The 19,539-nt window shown below is 42.4% G+C and overlaps 1 protein-coding gene across 1 annotated transcript in view; it reads right to left on the reverse strand.

Moving 5' to 3' along the window:
* The window catches only part of LCT (lactase), a 50,566-nt gene extending 31,027 nt beyond the window's left edge, over window positions 1-19,539 (reverse strand). The window contains exons 1-5 of the mRNA XM_030326500.1: window positions 18,900-19,539; window positions 11,121-11,200; window positions 7,772-7,855; window positions 3,239-3,341; window positions 1,894-1,969 (exon numbers count right to left, since the gene is read on the reverse strand). Coding sequence (XP_030182360.1) covers window positions 1,894-1,969; window positions 3,239-3,341; window positions 7,772-7,855; window positions 11,121-11,200; window positions 18,900-19,539 — 983 coding nt within the window. The remainder of the gene's footprint in view (window positions 1-1,893; window positions 1,970-3,238; window positions 3,342-7,771; window positions 7,856-11,120; window positions 11,201-18,899) is intronic.

A 19,539-nucleotide genomic window follows, 5' to 3' on the forward strand; every position in this document is an offset into this window, starting at 1 on the left:
CCCTCCTTCAGCTATCCCTCCCCTGCCCCCAGCCACCTCAGAGCATCCCAGATAATGCTCTTTCTCCCCCTTCTGGGGAGCAATGCTTTGTCTTCTGCCACAATCTGGTATTAGAGTCATTTGTGGGCCACTCTGCTTCCCCTCCAAGGTCTAAGGTTCTCAAAGAGAAAAGGATGTTACTCCTATTGGAACCCCCCTCAATCTGCCCTGGCCCCCAGCAGACTCTCCACCAACATCCCCCTGAATGAGGATCCCCGGCTGTTAGTTTAATGTCAGCCAGTGTTGGACCTTTGCCTCAGGCCAAGTTTAGAGGCAGAACCTTGGAGCTGATATCATGTGGCATCTTGTGGTTTTATAATTACTGAGCTTTCTGGGTAACCCTTTCATTATGGCCTCTTGAGTTCTATTTTCTGAAAAGACATAGCCCAGTAATCCTCAGCTGACTCTGAGTGTGGTCAGGGAGCACTTTTGACCTATCTGCTCTTTCTACCATTCATACTCCCAGCACAAAGCCTGACAGTAGCAGCCACTCGGGGTCTGTTGGTTTAACCGGCAGAGCTTGAAGTGAGTTGAGAGGACTGAACAACAGATTGAGATACGCAAGTGCTAGGAGAGGAAAAGCACAAGAAGATGGTAGCAACTGAGTGAGTGACCCTGGACAGAGCTTTTCTAGCAGTCTGAGGTAGGGTAAGGAGAGCTCTAGCTCAAAGTCTGGGAAGCCAAATGATTCTTTCCAGTCTTTGTCTTTCGTCAATGCATGGTGCATGAAGCTCACATGTGTAACATACCCATGGAAGGCTGACGTTTCTGGGAAACAACCATCTCCTGGTTTCCACACCATCCTTTTAGGTTTTTGTCTTTTAGGTTTGTCATGTGGAGAGAGGATGTCATTTGTACGTGGTTGGCCCACGTCTTTTTTGTCTTTTAGGTTTTATTTTATTTTATTTTTTAAATTTTATTTTTAATTTTTTTTTAATTTACATCCAAATTAGTTAGCATATAGTGCAACAATGATTTCAGGAGTCCACACCATCCTTTTCATGCTCACTTGGGAAGCACGTCGGATTCTGAGTGTTGTGAGAGGGTCATTATGGGGGTAACCTACAACCTGCTCTAACTTTTTTTTAAAGTATGCCATTTACAAATTTTGGTATTTTAGCCATAATTTTGGTAAGAAATTATTTGCAACCCCACATAAATTAAAACCTCTCTTCTTAGGGTATGCCTGGCTGTCTCAGTTGGTAGAGCCTGTGACTGTTTATCTTGAAGGGTCATGAATTCAAGCCCCACATTGGGTATAGAGATTACTTAAGGAAATAAAAAAGTAAAAAAAAAAAAAAAAAAAAACCCACAAAAACCAAAAACAACCTCTTCTTAGAACACCACTGAGTTAGGTTTCTACCCCACTGCAACAGTTCAATCTCCTACCTATGCTATCTCCTCGAGGGGAAGATGTTTTACATATCACATGAGGAAACAGGTATACAGAACTAACCTCACTTACTCAGAACATGTAACTTCAGTGGGGTGGTCAGATATATGTTTAACCCAGGCTGCTGTTCCACAAACTCAGGTTGTCTCCAACAAGATCTTAAATTAGAAGACAGGGGTTCAGATACCAGCTCTACTCATTGTGTACACTTGGACAAACTGCAAAGGTCACCAGTGCAGAATGACAAGAGAGGATGCAGGACCATGTGGGCCCCGGGTAAGATGCAATGGGAGACAGTCTCTCTCTGCCATCCCCTCTGAGCCTTTATCTCTCGCCTACAGAACAGCCATGATAAAATCACTGGCAAGAGGCAAATGGCAACAGTCCCATGAGATCACACATATGAAAGAATATTCTGCAAATATCAGCTATTGATACTTCAGCAGGAAATCTAACATTACCTTTTCTTGGAACTTGAACAGCTCAGGAAAGTATTGAGATCAAACCCAATGGTGATCGCTTGGCTTTTATTTATGGCTGTAAAAGAAGAAGTTTAATTAATTCTCCCTGAAGTCCAACCAACAATATGCATGATTGCCATCAATCGTTTTCCTTATATATACAACACACCCAAACTCCAAGCAATTGTTCTAAGCTCCCTGGAAAATGCCATGGACTAAAGAACTAAGGAGGTCAGAAGTGATTTCCACCTACTTAGAACAGTGGTTCTCAAACTTCCGTGTGCATCAGAATCACCTGCAGAGCTTGTAAAGCACAAATTGCTGGGCCCACCTCACAGTTTCTGATCCAGTGCATCTGACATAGGGCTCAAGGATTTGAATGTCTAACAAGGTCCCAGGTGAGGCTGATGCTGCTGGTCTGGAGACCACACATGGAGAACAATTGATTTAGAAGAACTCAGACATCAGAAAAGGATGGAATTTTTTAAATTGTAGTAAACTATGCATCAACATAAAATTGACCATTTTAGCCATTTAGAAAAGGATGGAACTTAAGAATAGTGATCGGTATGCCATCAAAAAATGAGTTAGGGTGAGGGTTATTAAGTGGTATCTATGGATGAGTGTCAGGAGGTCTGTGAAGTCAGCTCAGTACTGGTTACAGGTAGTAAAAAGGGCACTACTGACTTATACCATACTCTGCCTTATAGGGTGACTGGGATGGATGTCAGGACACCCAGGAATGTGGCCCTCAGACCCTTCCTGCAGAGTCTCTAGTAGATCCTCAGCCCCTGATGCCTTAACAGAATCCACCTTTCCCTTGACCCAACTGGACCAGGAGTGATCTCCTGATCCATGGGCCCCCAGTCAGATTCACTGTCAAGAATTTGAACTAAGAGGCACAGAGAAGATGGTCCATGAGCTATGGGTCTTAGACATGAAGGTTTTAGTGAGGTGCCCACTAGGGCCATGTGCAAGCTGAAGTGAAATGGGGACATGAATAAGAGGAAGCAGAGTGAGGCAAAGGTGAGATATCAGAGGGATGGGTAATGGAAGGGGACACGCAAGCACAGAGCAGTTCCCCTGCTTACACCTGATACCTGAGGCCTGATGGCCTTTATTTACACAAGACCGAGGCATCCTTGTCATCTTTATACAGAACCCCTCGTCTTTCTTGGGTCAGTGGGAGCTAAGGGACAGAGGGTACAAAGGCGTCTGGGGTGGGCTCTCAAACCAGCCCTCCTCTGGTCCTTCTTCTTATTGGAACCCCAGACTTTCAGGACTGCTACTGCCAAGCCAGTGCACCAAATGTGACTCAAAACCTCGCCAGCAATGGTCCACTCACCCTCGAGAAGGCTGAAGAGCAGTCTGGCTGACTTCTTCCTGGTGGAGGGGCAGTCCTGGAATCTTAGATTGAAGATGAAAATTTTTACTTTTGGCTCAACAGTCTGAAAAAGATAAAGGCCAACAAGTGAATTGAAGTTGCCTAGCATAAGTCTTTTGATAACAAGGATAGATTTTCAAGATGAGAAGTTACGAACCTCACTCCGGTTTGGGAAATGACCTCCAGACATCTCAATTAGGAAAGGAAGCAGACTCTAGATTCTGAGGGAGAATGAGCTACACTTTTCAGTAACAGCGGCCATACCCTCCCCATCAACCCACACCAAAGAGTTAGGCTTAGCATGCTTACAAGGCTTACAGTGCCCAACCAGGCACTGTGTTGGGACCAGGGACAAGGCCATCCACTCATGTTAGGGGCCTTTCTTACTATAAGAGGCTTAATCAGGTGCCACCATCACAGTATTTATGGGTGTCTGGGGTTTGCTTCAAAACAACCTGACTTGAGAAGGGGAAGATGGGGCATAGATGAAACAAGATCAGCCATGAGTCGATAGCTTTTGAAGTTGGGGATGGCTTCGTTATACTTTTCTTGTAGACATATTTCACATTTTCCATAATAATGATGATGATAAAGCGGCCCTCATTCAAATGGAACAGGTGTGACTTTTCTCCCATTTCTAAGCCATTTCACTGTCAAAGGAAACATGTTGTTTGACTTCACTTTAAATTACCTTTTCTGGGGGGGAGGTTGGGTTTGGTCATTTTCCCCACATCAAGTTTTTCCTCTTCGGAGGAGTTAAAAGCCACTGAGAGATACCGATACCAACTACTTCCAAAGAAGGCAGGCTCATTCTTTATTTTCTCAGAGTCACCTGCAACAATGCCCCTTCTTTACAGATAAAGTGCCTTCAGCCTTGAGAAGCTAAGTTGCCCAAGACCACAGTTAAAGGAGGTGCAGCTCACACAGTCCTCATTCTTTCCCTTGCTGGGTGGATGCAGGGGAACCCAACAGCTAAGGGGACTGAGGATTTTCTCTCTCCTGAAAGATCAACACACAATGGGGGCCAGGAGGGCTGAAGGAGCCTTCAGCTGAGTGGGGAATTTCCTGGGGGCTCAGAGGACAGGGGCACTGCTCATGCACCTCCTGCAGAATTTAGATGTGCTGGGCATGAGGATGTCTTCTAGCCCTAAAACACCAGTGTGCTGGTGAGAAGAGCAGCAGCTCAGGGTCCCTGAGGATCGGAGAAGGATGTGCAGGTGCTCTGGGGAGAGTGGAGGGAAACGGGAATGGGACAGTGCGGGACCTGCTCCTCCAGGCCTTCAAGCCTCCAGGAGCAGGGTGAGAGGACCCCAGATGAGGAGGAAGGGTACACTCCGAAGGAAGCAGTGGGCAGAATGATCCGGGTTCTTGGGGACACAAGTCAGCCTCTCGCCTGGGGAGAAAGCTGTTCTTCCTCTCCTGGGCTTGCTGTGTGGGAAATGGTACACACCTGTAAACCAACGAGCCCAGAGAGGGACAGTCTCCTCTCCAGCTCAGTTCTCTCCTCATAGCTGGTGATGAAAGTGGTCATCCTGAATCTTTAGAGCTACATCTGAAGTGTCAAATGCAGCATCTGGAACCTAATCCCTACCTAAGGAAATAATAGGAATAAAGAACTCCTAATAAAAGGCTGCCAAGTTTGTCCAGGAGGGTTTTACTATTCGGCTGGCCAGCTCTCAACTGAGAGTTCACAGCTTTATCCAGACACTGGGGGGAACAGGACTTCTTGAAAACGTTTTGATGTCAAAAGAGAAACACTGTAAACCACATCCTCAAGCAGAAATTAAGCCAGTGCTCTGTTGATGGCCTCTCTGAGGCATGCTCCATCTGCCTAACCCAGACAGTTTTAAAACGTCAGACAATGAACCCATTAGCTGAGGAACAAGCCCTGGTTGAAGTCCTTAAAGAAGACAAAAGACAGGTTTAGGTGTGACAGGCATCAGCAGGCCTTGAAGACACTACTTCAGCGCTGCTTACGGCCTAGAAATCTGGCCCACCAAGCCCACCAGTGCAGTCTCTGGGTCAAGCCAGTTTGGGTTCAGGTAAGAAGATATTTGCAAAAACAACTAAAATTATACATGATTTTCAAAAATGCCACCCTCATTATAATGTCCCCAACACCTTGGAATTATTTTTGTCTTGCAGAGGGAGTGTAGTGTCATGAGAAAGCCCTGGTTCCGATTCCAGCTCTGCTCACTACCTCATGTCTGACCTTGGTTAAGTTTCTTAAGTGTTGGGGTCTGCTGTAAGGGATAACATGAGGATAAAGTGCCCCACGCGGTGCAGGGCACAGAGCAGGCACTAAAGTCATAGCAGCTATTACTCAAATATCTTGTGAATGCATCTGCTGTCTTTGATTATTGGATCATAGTATTTGTAAACAATAAAAGCGGCAGTGCCTACAAGGTCAGCAGGAAACCCACAGACACAGGGTGGGTGATGCTAATTAGTCCATTTCAAGCTTCCAGCCTCGGGTCAAATGGAATTCCCACCTAGTTGAAGTACTGAGGGTTTGACACTGATGAGCTTGGCCTTTAAACAGGTGATTCCTCTAACAATCCACCCTGCCTATGGTGGGGGTGCTGGGATTCAAAGCCAGGAGGCACAGGGCTGAAAGCAGAGGGGAGTGGCTTTATAACCCACACCTGCAGAGGCAAGAGGAAGACACGAGTGAATGCTGGTGGCCAGGTGTCGCTAGAGAGGCCTGTGAGAGGGCAGCTCTTCAGGGGTAAGTATGGAAATACTGCTAGGACCCAGGAAGGCCAGAGAGAAGCCACTGGGTGTGCAATCTGTTCTAACCTGTTAGGAGATGGGCTAACAGTCAGGACTCCAGGGAATTGGGGATTTGTCTTCCATGAGGAAGGTGCTCAGCAGTGACCAAGCATAGGACAGAAAGCTAATAGGTAGGTAGGTGGCATCCAACATACTTTCTCTAAATAGTCACAATCATTAGACTTGAGGAAAACAATCCTGGGAACGGGAAGGAAGGGCCTGAGGTTACAGGAAGATCCCCATAGCTGGCATCTGATTCAGCAGACCTGGGTGTGAAATGTCTTTTTTTTTTTTTCAGTTGTGGTGAGACATACATAAAATTTGCCATCGTTAGAAAGGGAGAGAGCCAAAGCATAAGAGACTCTTAAAAACTGAGAACACACTGAGGGTTAATGGATGGGAGGGAGGGAAGGGTAGGTGATGGGTATTGAAGAGGGCATCTTTTGGGATGAGCACTGGGTGTTGTATGGAAACCAATTTGACAATAAATTTCATATATTAAAATAAATAAATAAATAAACATTAACAAAATTAAAAAATAAAATAAAAATAAAAAAAGAATTTGCATTTCCAAGGTGATGCTGCTGGTGTGTGCATTTCACCTGAAGAACCATTAATTCAAGTTATATGAACTATATAATATATGGAAGCCTTTAGAGTAATGTATAATTTTTTAAAAAAAGATTTAGTATCGGGGCACCTCGGCCGCTCAGTCGGGTTGAGTGCCCAACTTCGGCTCAGGTCATGATCTCACAGTTGGTGAGTTCAAGCCCTGCGCCGGGCTCTGTGCTGACAGCTCAGAACCTGGAGCCTGCTCCGGATTCTTTGTCTCTCTGTGCTCCTCTCCCACTCACACTCTGTCTCTATCTCTCAAAAATAAATAAATGTAAAAAAAAATTAGTATTTGATTTTAGAGAGAAAAAAAGAGACTCTTAAAAACTGAGAACAAACTGAGGGTTGCTGGGGAGTGGGAGGGAGGGGAAAGTGGGTGATGGGCATTGAGGAGGGCACCTGTTGGGATGAGCACTGGGTGTTGTATGGAAACCAATTTGACAATAAATTTCATATTAAAATAAAAAAATAAAAAAATAAAGATCAAAAATAAATAAAATAAAAAATAAAAAAATAAAAAATTGCCATCATAACCATTTTTACAGTTCAGTGGCATTAAGTACATTCACGTTGTTGTGCAACCACAACCACCATCCATGAAAAGCCCTTTTAAATCTTAGGATGAACACTGACTGGAATTTCAATTCTCAGATATCTACACAAGAGATCCATGTGGGATATTTACCTTAATAAGACAACCCTCATTACCTCTTCCAGGGAAGACTGCCTGACCCTGCAATGTTCTCCAGCAATGCATTCACTGGAGATCTGCCCAGATGCAGGTCTGCGGGTCTGCTGGCTCTGCATGGAATAGCTCAGTTTACACATCAGCCAGAGCATTAAATGTCTAGTATGCTGGGGCACTCAATCAGTTAAACGTCCGAGTCTTGGTATCAGCTCAGATCGTGATCTTATGGTTTATAGGATCAAGCCCCCATCTAGCTCTGTGCTGACAGCCCAGAGTCTGCTTGGGATTCTCTCTCTCCCTCTCTCTCTGCCCCTCCCCAGCTCACACACACTGTCTCTAAACAAAATAAACATTAAAAAAAATCTCTAACATGCTGTCAGGAAGCTTCACCATTCATCAATATGGGAAATGGCTCAAATTACCTGCAATTTACTCAACTTCTGTGGCAAACTTGCCTCATTTTGGCATTCATAAAACAAATCAAGAGAGAGGAAATCGACGGTGCCCTAGAAATAAGTAAATAGGATCGTTAGAACATAAGCAATTTCAAGATAAAGTACTATTCAGAAGTATCCTTTTTTGTTTCTCCTCCTCCTACTAAATGGATACTCCAAAGTGAGATTTTCCAGGAAAAAGCAGGTAGAGGAGAAGCTGGGACAGAGTGAGAATGTGTGGAGGCCTTGTGCCTGCATGTTGCTGGGAATATATCACCACATACTCAGCAAAGTGCTCTGCACACAATAAGTGCTCAATAAATGTATATGATTAAATGAGGGAATGACGGGGAGTCTGGGTGACTCAGTTGGTTGAGCATCCGACTTCGGCTCAGGTCATGATCTCACAGTCCGTGGGTTCGAGCCCCGCGTTGGGTTCTGTGCTGACAGCTCAGAGCCTGGAGCCTGCTTCGGATTCTGTGTCTTCCTCTCTCTCTGCCCCTCCCCTGCTCATGTTCTGTCTCTCTCTCTCTCTCAAAAATAAATAAACATTCAAAAAAAAAATTTTTTTAAAGATTTAAATGAGGGAATGAAGTACTGGATGCCAGAAATGGTGGGTTTCCACCAAAGAAGTGAGCACTAATGGAGTCAGAGGCCAGAGCTGCCCTGGTCAGCCCCCTCCTCACAGCCGTCCCAGTTTGCTGGGACGGAGATAGCGGAGCACTCAGACACCCACAGGATCTGCAGTGATCTCTGCAGACCTACAGGGGTTTGGGGCTTTGTTTTAATTGTAGGCTATCGTCACTGGCCTACTGTCAGGCCACAGTTTTCAAGTCCACCCTAGTTGACCCTAGCTTGACCCATTGTATTATCCGAGAGCACAGCTCTTATGGTCCTGGACATATCTATCCCTCTGCACAGTCTCTGGCCTGCATATGTTCTAAGAACTTCAGATTCACAGTCTAAACACATAAAGATACCACTGTGATTCCATCCCTGCCTTTCTCAGAAGTCATTGTATCTTGTCATGACTAGATCAGAGCCTGTTATCTCTCCTTCATAGATCATCTGTTCCCTCGGGACACAGACCCTTGATAATGGCATCCGATGACAACCAAGTGCACCGTGGACCTTTGATAATTGACTCATCACTAGCTCCCTATGGCTTTCCAGATCAAGTCTCATCCGTGTTTACCCAATAGCCTACATGCTTGCTCCACTTTGGTGAGTACCACCAAACCCCTTCCCCACCCCCTCTCAGCTCTTACTTTTGTTTGTCATTTCTGTACAAAAGATAGTCGCTTAGTTCCCACCCTTGAAAGTCATTGCAGTGGAGGAAGATTTAAAGAGTAGAACCACTGAAGCGTACAACTTAACACAGAGTGTTAGTAAATGCACCAATTACATGAAAAATTGCAGAAAGTTAGAAGTGCTATAAGGAAGTCTACATCAGTGGTCTTCAAACTTACCTGGGGCTCACCTGGAAGCTATGAAGACCCAGGACAGTCCCTCCACATTAAGCCTTGGCTTATGTGCTTTACTAGCTCTCCAGGTGATTCTGGTACACAACAAGACTTGGAAAGTGCTGGTCTAAACAAAGGGCTATATGTTCCAAGTGGAGAGAGAGAGCAAATCAAGTTGAGCAAGGGAGTATTGTTAAATGAGGCCTCCCGATGGAAAGTGTATGCACGTGTATGTCATAAATGGGTAGAATTTTGTTGGAAGAGATTTGGGCAAATCTAGGATAAGAAGCACACTGAATGGTGCATGCAAGACGGGGAAGAAAGCATAGCATATACACTGGGAAAAATAGGAGGGGAGACCCCAAGACAGCTTGAGTGAGCCACACCTGGAAGGCCCTGAGGGATTTGCACCAATTTCTCCCATCTGTGGCAACACATAACATAAAATTTACCAAGTTCACTGGCATTAGGTGCATTCACATTGTTGTGCAACCATCACCATAATCCATGCAACACATCTTTTTTTTTTTTTTAATGTTTAAATATTTTTGAGGGTGCGGGGAGAAGGAGGAAGACAGAGGATCTGAAGTGGGCTTTGTGCTGACAGCAGAGAGCCTGATGCAGGTCTCAAACTCACGGACCACAAGATCATGACCGGAGTCAAATGCCTTAACTAACTGAGCCACCCAGGCACGTCCATGCAATGCATCTTTGAATCTCAGAGTGAGCACTGAGTGTAGATTCCCAGTAGGGAATTAATAAAAACTGGGCTCATGGAAACTCCAGAAGCACTGCATGGCATGGACTGGGGCAATGAGACCAGTCCAAAGGCTATTGCTTGACAAGCACTTTTCTGATCAGCACTTTGGTCTCCTGAGTTCATAACCGATAGCGGTTATCACCCCTTGTAAATTAATTTAGATGGCATTCTGGCCATATGGTCAGCCTTGAAACTATTTTTTCAGAATCTTATCACAACTGGATTTTAAGTTCCTGAGATGGTAAATCTGAGGACCGGACCCTGACCTATGGGGCCCCCATCGTAGCATAGGCACCAGTGTCTGTCACATGGCACTGTGATATCTATACAGCACCCTACAGAAATCTGCAAAACTACAGAAATCAGCTATTTTTCCAGATGATTTTCCACACTGCCCAGCAGCCAAGCTTACACAGGCCAAAGCTGTTTAATTCTCAGATGTTTTAACTTTTCTTATTAAAATTATAGTTAATAAAATTATAGTTAAAAAGTTATGTTCAGAGGAGGCAGAAAACAAGATGATACTCTAGGGAGTTTTGTTATTTAAAAAAAACAAAATAAGGGGCACCTGGGTGGCTCAGTTGGTTAAGCGTCTGACTCTTGATCGTGGCTCAGGTTATGGTCTCATGGTTTTTGGGTCAAGTCCCACAATGAGTTCTGGGCTGACAGCATGGAGCCTTCTTGGGATTCTCTTTCTTCTCTCTCTCTCTCTCTCTCTCTTTCTCTCTCTCTCTCTTTCTCTCTCTCTTTCTCAAAATAGATAAACTTAAAGAAACAAACAACCTTTACCTGTCCTTATATCTCTTTTGCTATAAACACACCTCTCCTCTAATAAGCTATTTTGGACTCTTTTAGTTAAAAAAAAATCAGAGCAAACAGAAGCATTTGACTTATTTACATAGGCAAAAGCTGACACTAGACCAAGCAAGAGCTGGGACGCAATAAATGAGATTTTGTTTGTAAGGTAAACATGAATCTAGAGAATGGACAGCATTCAGAAGAGGCAGTTAATAAAAATGCCAGGCTAACAGATGAAAACTTCTCTAGTGTTCTAAAATGAAAATCACAACTTTCCTCAGATGTTGCAACTGCTATTTTGGGGTGCTGTCATCACCTTGGCAAGAGCACACGTGGATGGTTCCAGCAGGAGCTCCGAGACTGCTTCAGCTCGCAGGACCACAGAGAGTTTTCCGCCTAAAACCAACCAGAGAAACCAGCTGCAGGTGAGTGAGGCAGGATGCTGGGGCTGCAGAAGCTGCGTGGGGACTCATTTCCTGTTCCATGTTCACTGACTTTAAAAATGATTTCTGAAGAAATCACTTAACATGACTTTACCCTAGCTGAAAGATTGTAGATAACAAGGTGCCTTTAAAAACAAAACAAAGTCCCTTTCGAGAATGTTTCATCTAAATCAGGACTCAGAAATACAGGACACTTGTCTTTTAGAAGAATAAAAGCAGGGCAGGCTGGGTGGCTCTTCTTGAAATTAAGAGTCTCTTGATTTCGTCTCAGGTCATGATCCTGGGGTGGTGGGATCCAGCCCTGTGTTGGGCTCCACACTGAGCATGGAGCCTGCTTGGGATTCTCTTTCTCTCTCCTTCTGCCCCTCTCCCTCACTCTTTCTCTTCTCTCTTAAAATAAAACAAAATAACACACACACACACACACACACACACACACACACACACACACAAAGAATAAAAGCAATTACCCTGCCCTGCCCCTCCAGTGTAGAAGGTGGTGAGGTGAGAACTGCTTCCTCACTTTGTTTAACACTTTCTGCTGTTACCCGGTCCTTATTCATTGTCCTGAACATCAGTTCAGCCCCTCCTGTGCATGGAGGGGAAAACGAAGGAACTATAAACACCTGTAGCGTGTACCCACTTGATTTGATACTTGATTACCTGCAGTGGTGCTCAGCAGTTGTGTGCGTCCAAATCCCCTGTGTGCTTGTCAGCAGACTGGGGCGGGCTCTGCAACAGTGCACTTTAACAAGCTTCCCAGGTGCTCCTGACCCTCGTCCTCAGACCACCACTTGAGAAACACGGCTGCGGAGGAGGGGTTCCTCAGCCGTTTGTATTGCCAACTGACTCTTTCATGCGCCTGAGTCTTTATCTCCCCCTGGATTGTGTGCTCGCTGAGGAGCAAAATTTAAAACATTAATCACTCCAGATAGCAACTTCAGCACTGGGTGCATAGCAGACCTGTGGTTTGGAAACGCTAAACGAAAACCAAATAAAATCAGAGTTTGAGAGTTAAACTGTAAGGCTGTGTGCTGACAATGAAACCACCACTAACAACTACAAAAGTGCTTTTTTTTTGTAGTTATCTTTATACCCAAAGTGGGGCTTGAACTCATGACCCAGATATCAAGAGTCGCAAGTTCTTCCAACTGAGCCAGAAACAGGTGCCCCAAAAGGGGCTTATTTTGATAAACGTGGTAGAACTTTGAAATCTCCTAAGCAGGGAATTTCACTTAGAGACATTTAGTCCTCATTCTGATAAGATAACGCTATTTTCTAGTTACTCAAATGATTGTCCCTAATGGATCCATTTCACCTTTCACCGATTTCTATTCTTCATTCTATCGTCGCATCAGCACACATGGAACATAAGTTCCCAGCTTGTGCTTAACATCTTAAAATGTACAATCATCTGTAGGCCAAAGAAATGAAATAAGAGTACAGTTAATCCCTAAATAGAATGAACTCACAGATTTTTAAAAAAATTTTTTAATGTTTATTCATTTTGAGAGAGAGAGAAAGAGAGAGAAAGTGTGTGAGCATGAGTGGGAGAGGGGAAGATTGAGAAGGAGACACAGAATCCAAAGCAGGCTCCAGGCTCTGAGCTGTCAGCACAGAGCCCGATGTGGGGCTCAAACTCACAAACCGTGAGATCATGACCTGAGCCAAAGTTAGATGCCCAACTGACTGAACCAGCCAGGCACCCCATAGATAATTTCTAATTGACTCTGCAAGCTGCTTTTAGAATTAGAGTGAACAAATGTACTTGAAGTTCTAGAAATTCTCATGGTTCCCAACCTATTGCCAGTGCAAGCATAAACTATACTTTTTAACATACTGTCAAATGCAGATTACTCAAAACCAGATTCTCACGTGAAGCTTGCAGTTCATGTTTTCTATGGAACTGAAAGGGGGATAATTGCTCTGCTTTAGGAAAATTTATCTTGCATTTTTTTGTTGGACATAATTAAACAGGTGTTCATATGTCTATGAACTCAAAGACATGAACAGGTGTTCGTGTGTCTAGCTCAAAACTGGTATTTGCTGTGGGTTGAGAATGAACTGTTGTAAGCCTGTGTAGAAAACCACTGCACAGCATTGTGTAAATTCCTGTCCCTTCTATGCGTTGCTGGACCTCGCTAAAGGATAAGCTCACCTGTTTCCACCATAAAGGGAAGTTGTTCCACTAAAAACCGTTGCGGCTGTTTATAAAAAAAAAAAAAAAAAATAGCCCCCTTTCCTCTTGCTCCTTCCCTTGTTGCCTCAAATACTCCAATAAAAGTAATCTGGCCAATATCGAACTGCCAATATCAATGCTTCAAGCTACTACTACTGCTTGGGCAGGCAGGTAATACTGGTGTTACCCTGGGTTGTGTCTCAGTGTTGTGCAAGTGGGGGATGTTGTGTGCAATTCTGCTCTTCCCACAAGAGGAATGTTCCCACTCTCCCAGCCTCCAACTCTCTGCCCGAATCCTCTCTTTTTTTTTAAAAAAAAAATTTTTTTTCAACGTTTTTTATTTATTTTTGGGACAGAGAGAGACAGAGCATGAATGGGGGAGGGGCAGAGAGAGAGGGAGACACAGAATCAGAAACAGGCTCCAGGCTCTGAGCCATCAGCCCAGAGCCCGACGCGGGGCTCGAACTCACGGACTGCGAGATCGTGACCTGGCTGAAGTCAGACGCTTAACCGACTGTGCCACCCAGGCGCCCCCCGAATCCTCTCTTCTACTGAATCCTCCCCACTGGCAGCACATTGAACACATAAACAGGAGGTTTATAATAATAGATATAGAAAGATTAGAAAAGAAGAAAAGAATTTTTCAAAAATTTTGGTAAATATATATATATATCAAAATTTACCCTTAAAAATTTTAAGTGTACAGTTTAGGCATTAAGTACATTCACATTGCTGTGCAGCTGTCACCACCATCCATCTTCAGAACTTTTTCAACATCCTAAACTGAAACTCTATATTCACTGGGCAGGAATTCCCCATTCCCCAGACCTCCTAACCCCTGGTAACTACTATTCTACTTCTTGTCTCTGTGAATTTCATTATTGTAGGTCCTTCTTGTAGGTGGAATCATACAATGTGTGTCCTTTTGTGACTGGCTTATTTCACTTAGCATAATGTCTTCAGGGTTCATCTATGTTATAGCAGGTGTCAGAATTTCATTTCTTTTTAAGGCTGAATAATATTCCATTGTATAAATAGCACATTTTGTTTATCCATTCACCCATCCATGGACATTTGGGTTATTTCCACCTTTCAGCTATGTAAATAACACTGCTATGAACATAGGTATACTATAGATACCTGTTCAAGTCCCTGCTTTCAATTCTTTTATGTATGTACACCCAAGCGCTAGATGATGGAGTAATTTTATGTTTAATTTCTTGAGGAACTGCCACACTCTTTTCCATAAGGGCTACACCATTTCACAGTCCTGCCTGCAATGCATAAAGATTACAATTTCTCTATGTCTCTACCAACACCTGTGATTTTCTGCTTTTTAAAATAATAACTATTCTTATGGGTGTGAAGTGCTATCTTGTTGTGGTTTTCATTTGCTCTACACAATGATTGAGCATCCTTAATAATTGAGTTAATCTTTGTGTATGGTACAAGGTAAGAGTCTAACTTTGTTCCTTTGCATGCAGATATTCACTTCTCCCAGGAACACTTGTTGAAAAGACTCTTTTCCCCACTGAAAGGTCTTCACACTCTTGTAGAAAATTATTTGACCATTTGGTAAGGGTTTATTTGTGGGCTTTCTATTTTATTCCATTGGTATATGTCCATCCTTAAGCTAGTACCATACTATTTTGATTATTATAGCTTTGTAGTAAGTTTTGAAATCAGGAAGAGTGAGTCTGCCAACTTTGTTCTTCTTTTTCAAGAATGTTTTGGTTATTTGGGGTCCCTTGAGATTCCATATGTATTTAAGGATGGACTTTCTATTTTTGCAAAAACTGTCACTAGGATTTTGATAGGGATTTCAATGAATCTGTAGACTGCTTTCGGTAGTACTGGAATTTCAACAATATTAAGTTTTCCGATCCATGAACAAAGGATGACTTTCCAGTTATTTTTGTTTCCTTTACCTTCTTTCAGCAATGTTCTAAAGTTTTCAGTGCACAAGTCTTTTGTGTCCTTGGTTAAGTTCAGAAAAGAACTTTTAAAAACTACTTATTAGAGTGAGCAGAACTCCCAGTCGTTAAGTGTGAGCTGTGTATGGTGACTTCTTTCCAAAGAGTGCAGTATGGAAAGGAGGAAAAAATAATAACTTTACAGTGGAGATACCTGAAAAACACAACCTCAACCAGGTGATCAAGGTCAATATTAACAGTATAAATCACATTGATAGTCTGTATCCTTGATATATGATGAAAATAATACTTTATTCTGTAATCTTCCTCCCTAAAACCCATAATCTCAACCTATTCATGAGAGAAACATCAGACAAACCCCAATAGAATTGGCAGTCACAAAAGACGACATATTAAATTATTCCATTCATATGAAATGTTCAGAACAGGGAAATCTAGAGATACAGGAAGTTAATTAGCAGATGCTTAGGACTGAGATGGGAGAGGAGAATGGAGATAGTAAGATGATAGTTCCAGCCCCATGTTGGGTATAGAGACTACTTAAAAATAAAATCTTTATACATATTCACAAAGCTGTATGACCATATCTACTAATTCCAAAACATTTTCATCACCAAAAAAGAAATTCCTTGGGGCGCCTGGGTGGCTCAGTTGGTTGAGCGCCAGACTTCAGCTCAGGTCACGATCTCGTGGTTCATGGGTTCAAGCCCCTCATCGGGCTCTGTGCTGACAGCTCAGAGCCTGGAGCCTGCTTTGGATTCTGTGTCTCCCTCTCTCTGCCCCTCTACCACTCACACTCCGTCTCTCTCTCTCAAAAAAAAATAAACATTAAAAAAATGTTTAAAATAAATTCATTATCCATTAGCTGTCACTTCCTGTTCTCTTTTCTAGCCCTAGATATAGCCTATCTACTGTAGTGTCTCTATGCCTCTTCTGGAGATTTAATATAAATGAAATCATATAATATGTGGTCTTTTCTGATTGGCTGCTTTCACTTAGTTTAATGTCTTCAAGGTACATTCATGTTGTGGCACGTATCATTTCTTTTTGGGTAAATAATATTCCATTGTATGTATATGCCACATGTTGTTTATCCATCAACTGAGGGACACTAGCGTTGTTTCCACTTTGGGTTATTATAAAAAATGTTGCTATGAATGTTTGTGATAAGCTTTCTTCCAGACATTTGTTTTCATTTCTCTCAGACATACTCCTAGAAGAGAAATTGTTGAATCATAGGTAACTCTAAAGTTTATCTGTTTCAAGGGGTTCCTGACTAGCTCAGTTGGTAGAGCATGCAACTCTTGATCTGGGGGTAGTGAGTTCAAGCCCCATGCTGAGTATAGAAATTACTTAAAAATAAAATCTTAAAAAAATAAATCAAAAAATAAAGTTTATCTGTTTGAGAAACTACCGGAGTGTTTCCCAAAATGGCTTCACCATCATTCATTCCCACCAGTGGTATGGGTCCCAGTTTCTCTACATCATTGCCAACACTTGTTATTGTTTGTTTTGTTTTTATTACAGCCATCCTGGTTGACGTGAGGTGGTATTCTGTTTTAATTGTTGGATTCAGAGGTCACTCCCTGGGCATTTTTATAGAATTTTGTGCTTTTTTTAAAAAAAAGCAGTTCAGTAATTTTTTATAGTATTTTGCTTTTAACCAACTCATGTTATACAACTGTTTTGTGTATATTAGGTGATATATTTGAAAAAGAACAATAAGGCTATGGGATTGGACTAAAAAAGGAGTGGAAAATAAGAGAAAGAGAGAAAGAAGGAAAACCACCTTTTGGAATAAGAAGGAGACTGAAAAAATAATTTACTTTGTGTCCTGCATTATATTGGGGTAGATAATCTAGTGATATTGATGAAACACAAAATGAAGGATGGGAGGAATGAGCAGAAAAGGACAATATGAGCTCAAAAAAGAAAGTGTTTAGTAACCTGATGAAACTTAAGAATGGAATCTACAGACATTTTAATAAACATGTATATCTACTTTATAATCAAAATAATTCTAGGGAGTCTGTCCTCAAAACAAGATAGATTTTCCTTTGTTTGAGATGGACCAAGTTCAATCTTGCCTTCTTTCAAAGTTCATTTACCCAGCACTTCTTCAGTAGAATTACAGCCAACAAATATTTACGTGCTCACTTGCCCCCAAGATGGGCTTTCCAAAGAATGCAGTTTCAAATTCAGCCTCTCCTCATCTCCTACCCTCTACCGAGAGCTCACTAAACTGACTGTGGCTTCTCACTGTCTCCATGCAGGGGCTTTAACCTCTTCCTGGAATCCTCTTTTCTAATCCATTTGCTTGCTCCCTCCTTTGGCTTCCCTGAGGACAGTATTCCTGACACCCCTATCTGAACCAGCTCCCTCCACACTCATACTCTTTCTTCCCTTGCCCTGCTTTCATTTTTAACATAGAAAAATGTTTAATCTCTCTATAATCAAATACGTGCCAGTGAGGCATATAAGGAGATAATAGTTTTCAGCTGTCAAATTACCAATAACAAAATGATTATATCATTGAAGACAGGCTGAGTAGGGTCAGAAAAGTTTTATAACTGTTGGTATACGCTATTACAGTGTTTCTGGAAAATAATTTAGCAACATGCTTTAAAGTCTTAAAGAATGCACATTTTTTTGAACAAGTGATTTCAATTCTAAGAATCAGAAAGAATTTATTGAATGGAAGGTAGACAAAGATTTATATATAGGAATGTTCATTGCAATGTATTTTGTAATGTGAAAATTAAACATATATATATGACATATATAAGTGAGAGAAATATTTAAAACTCTATGATCCGTTCATAGGTGGATTTTATATTTATTTTTAATAAAATGAGAATGTACTCATAAAATATCTAAAGTTTAAAAAGTAGAATATACAAGTATGCATTATGTTATATACTATGTATACAAATATACATAGAGTATATAATAAAAAACAGAAAGCATATATAATCCAAAACTGGTTCTTAAAATTGGTATACCTCAGATTTGCCTAGGAATTTATTAAAATCACAAATGTACTCATCCTGCCTAAACCTACTGAATCAGAACCTCAATTACTTATGAAGCAGGAATATGGACAATTGCAATTACTCTCTCCTCACTACCAATCAGTATATCGTTATTTTATCTTTGTAGTTGTCTTCTCTGCTGGAATGTAAACTTCAGCTAGAATGCATAACTTGCTTTGCATGAGAAAAGGGGGAGACTGAGGGAAGACTGGCAATCCTGAAGCCTTGGAGAGGCAGGGAGGTAGGAATGGAGTAGGAAGGACAGAAAGATACTCTCACAGACTCGAGACTGGAGAAGGGGTGCTTAAAAGACATTTTTCAAAGGAAATGCTGGAACTATGCAATATAAACCACCCCTGCTTCTCTCCACGGGAGTATCTTCAATACAGTATTAATTTCTCACCAATGAATACAAAAGACAAGACTACTGAAGAGGAAGAAATGCCAAGTCCTGCTTTAAGGAGGAAGGGAGAAGGTGGGTCAGCCATCAGGGTTGTGTGTACTTACCTTGAGAAGCATATTTTTCATGGTAAATCTCATAGGCTTTTCTGTGGGCATCAGTGAGGGTCTGGAGATGTGAATGTCTTGATTCCTGGTGTGGAAACTCTTTTATCACCTCCTCCAAGTCACTAAACGTAAACCAGATCTTAACCAGGTCCCCAAAGGAGTGGAAGGCGAATGTGGCATAGTCCGCAAAGAGATCAGCAAAGACTTCTCTTCTCTGGACGGTGCTGGCAGGAAGGGTCTGGTGATGCAGAACGACCAGGGGCTGAAGCTGTGCGGTCTTGAGAGTCTCAAGGAGTTGCCGGTAGCACTGCACTGTTTTGCTGTCTGGGTTCTTGGAGCTTCCTGTTGGGAGAAGTTGTGCCCATGGAAGAAATACTTTGTAATGGGTGATCTTACTGGCACGAACACTATTAAAGAACTTCGGCAGGAAAGCGGGCAGTGGTTGGCGACAAACATAAATGCTTCTGTCCTCTGCTGCAAAATTAGAACGCTGGTTTCCCAGTGGATCACTCAAGTTGTATAGCAAGTCATTGGTGAGAGGACCAGCAGCTGAAATGAATTTTCTATCAGATTCCCAATCTAACCCCCAGCACGAAAAGCTCAGGAGGACAATAAAGACTGAATTCCAGGCCAGCTCCAT

The sequence above is a fragment of the Lynx canadensis genome, chromosome C1 (genome assembly GCF_007474595.2).
Source record: "Lynx canadensis isolate LIC74 chromosome C1, mLynCan4.pri.v2, whole genome shotgun sequence".
NCBI classification, from domain to species: Eukaryota; Metazoa; Chordata; class Mammalia; order Carnivora; family Felidae; genus Lynx; species Lynx canadensis.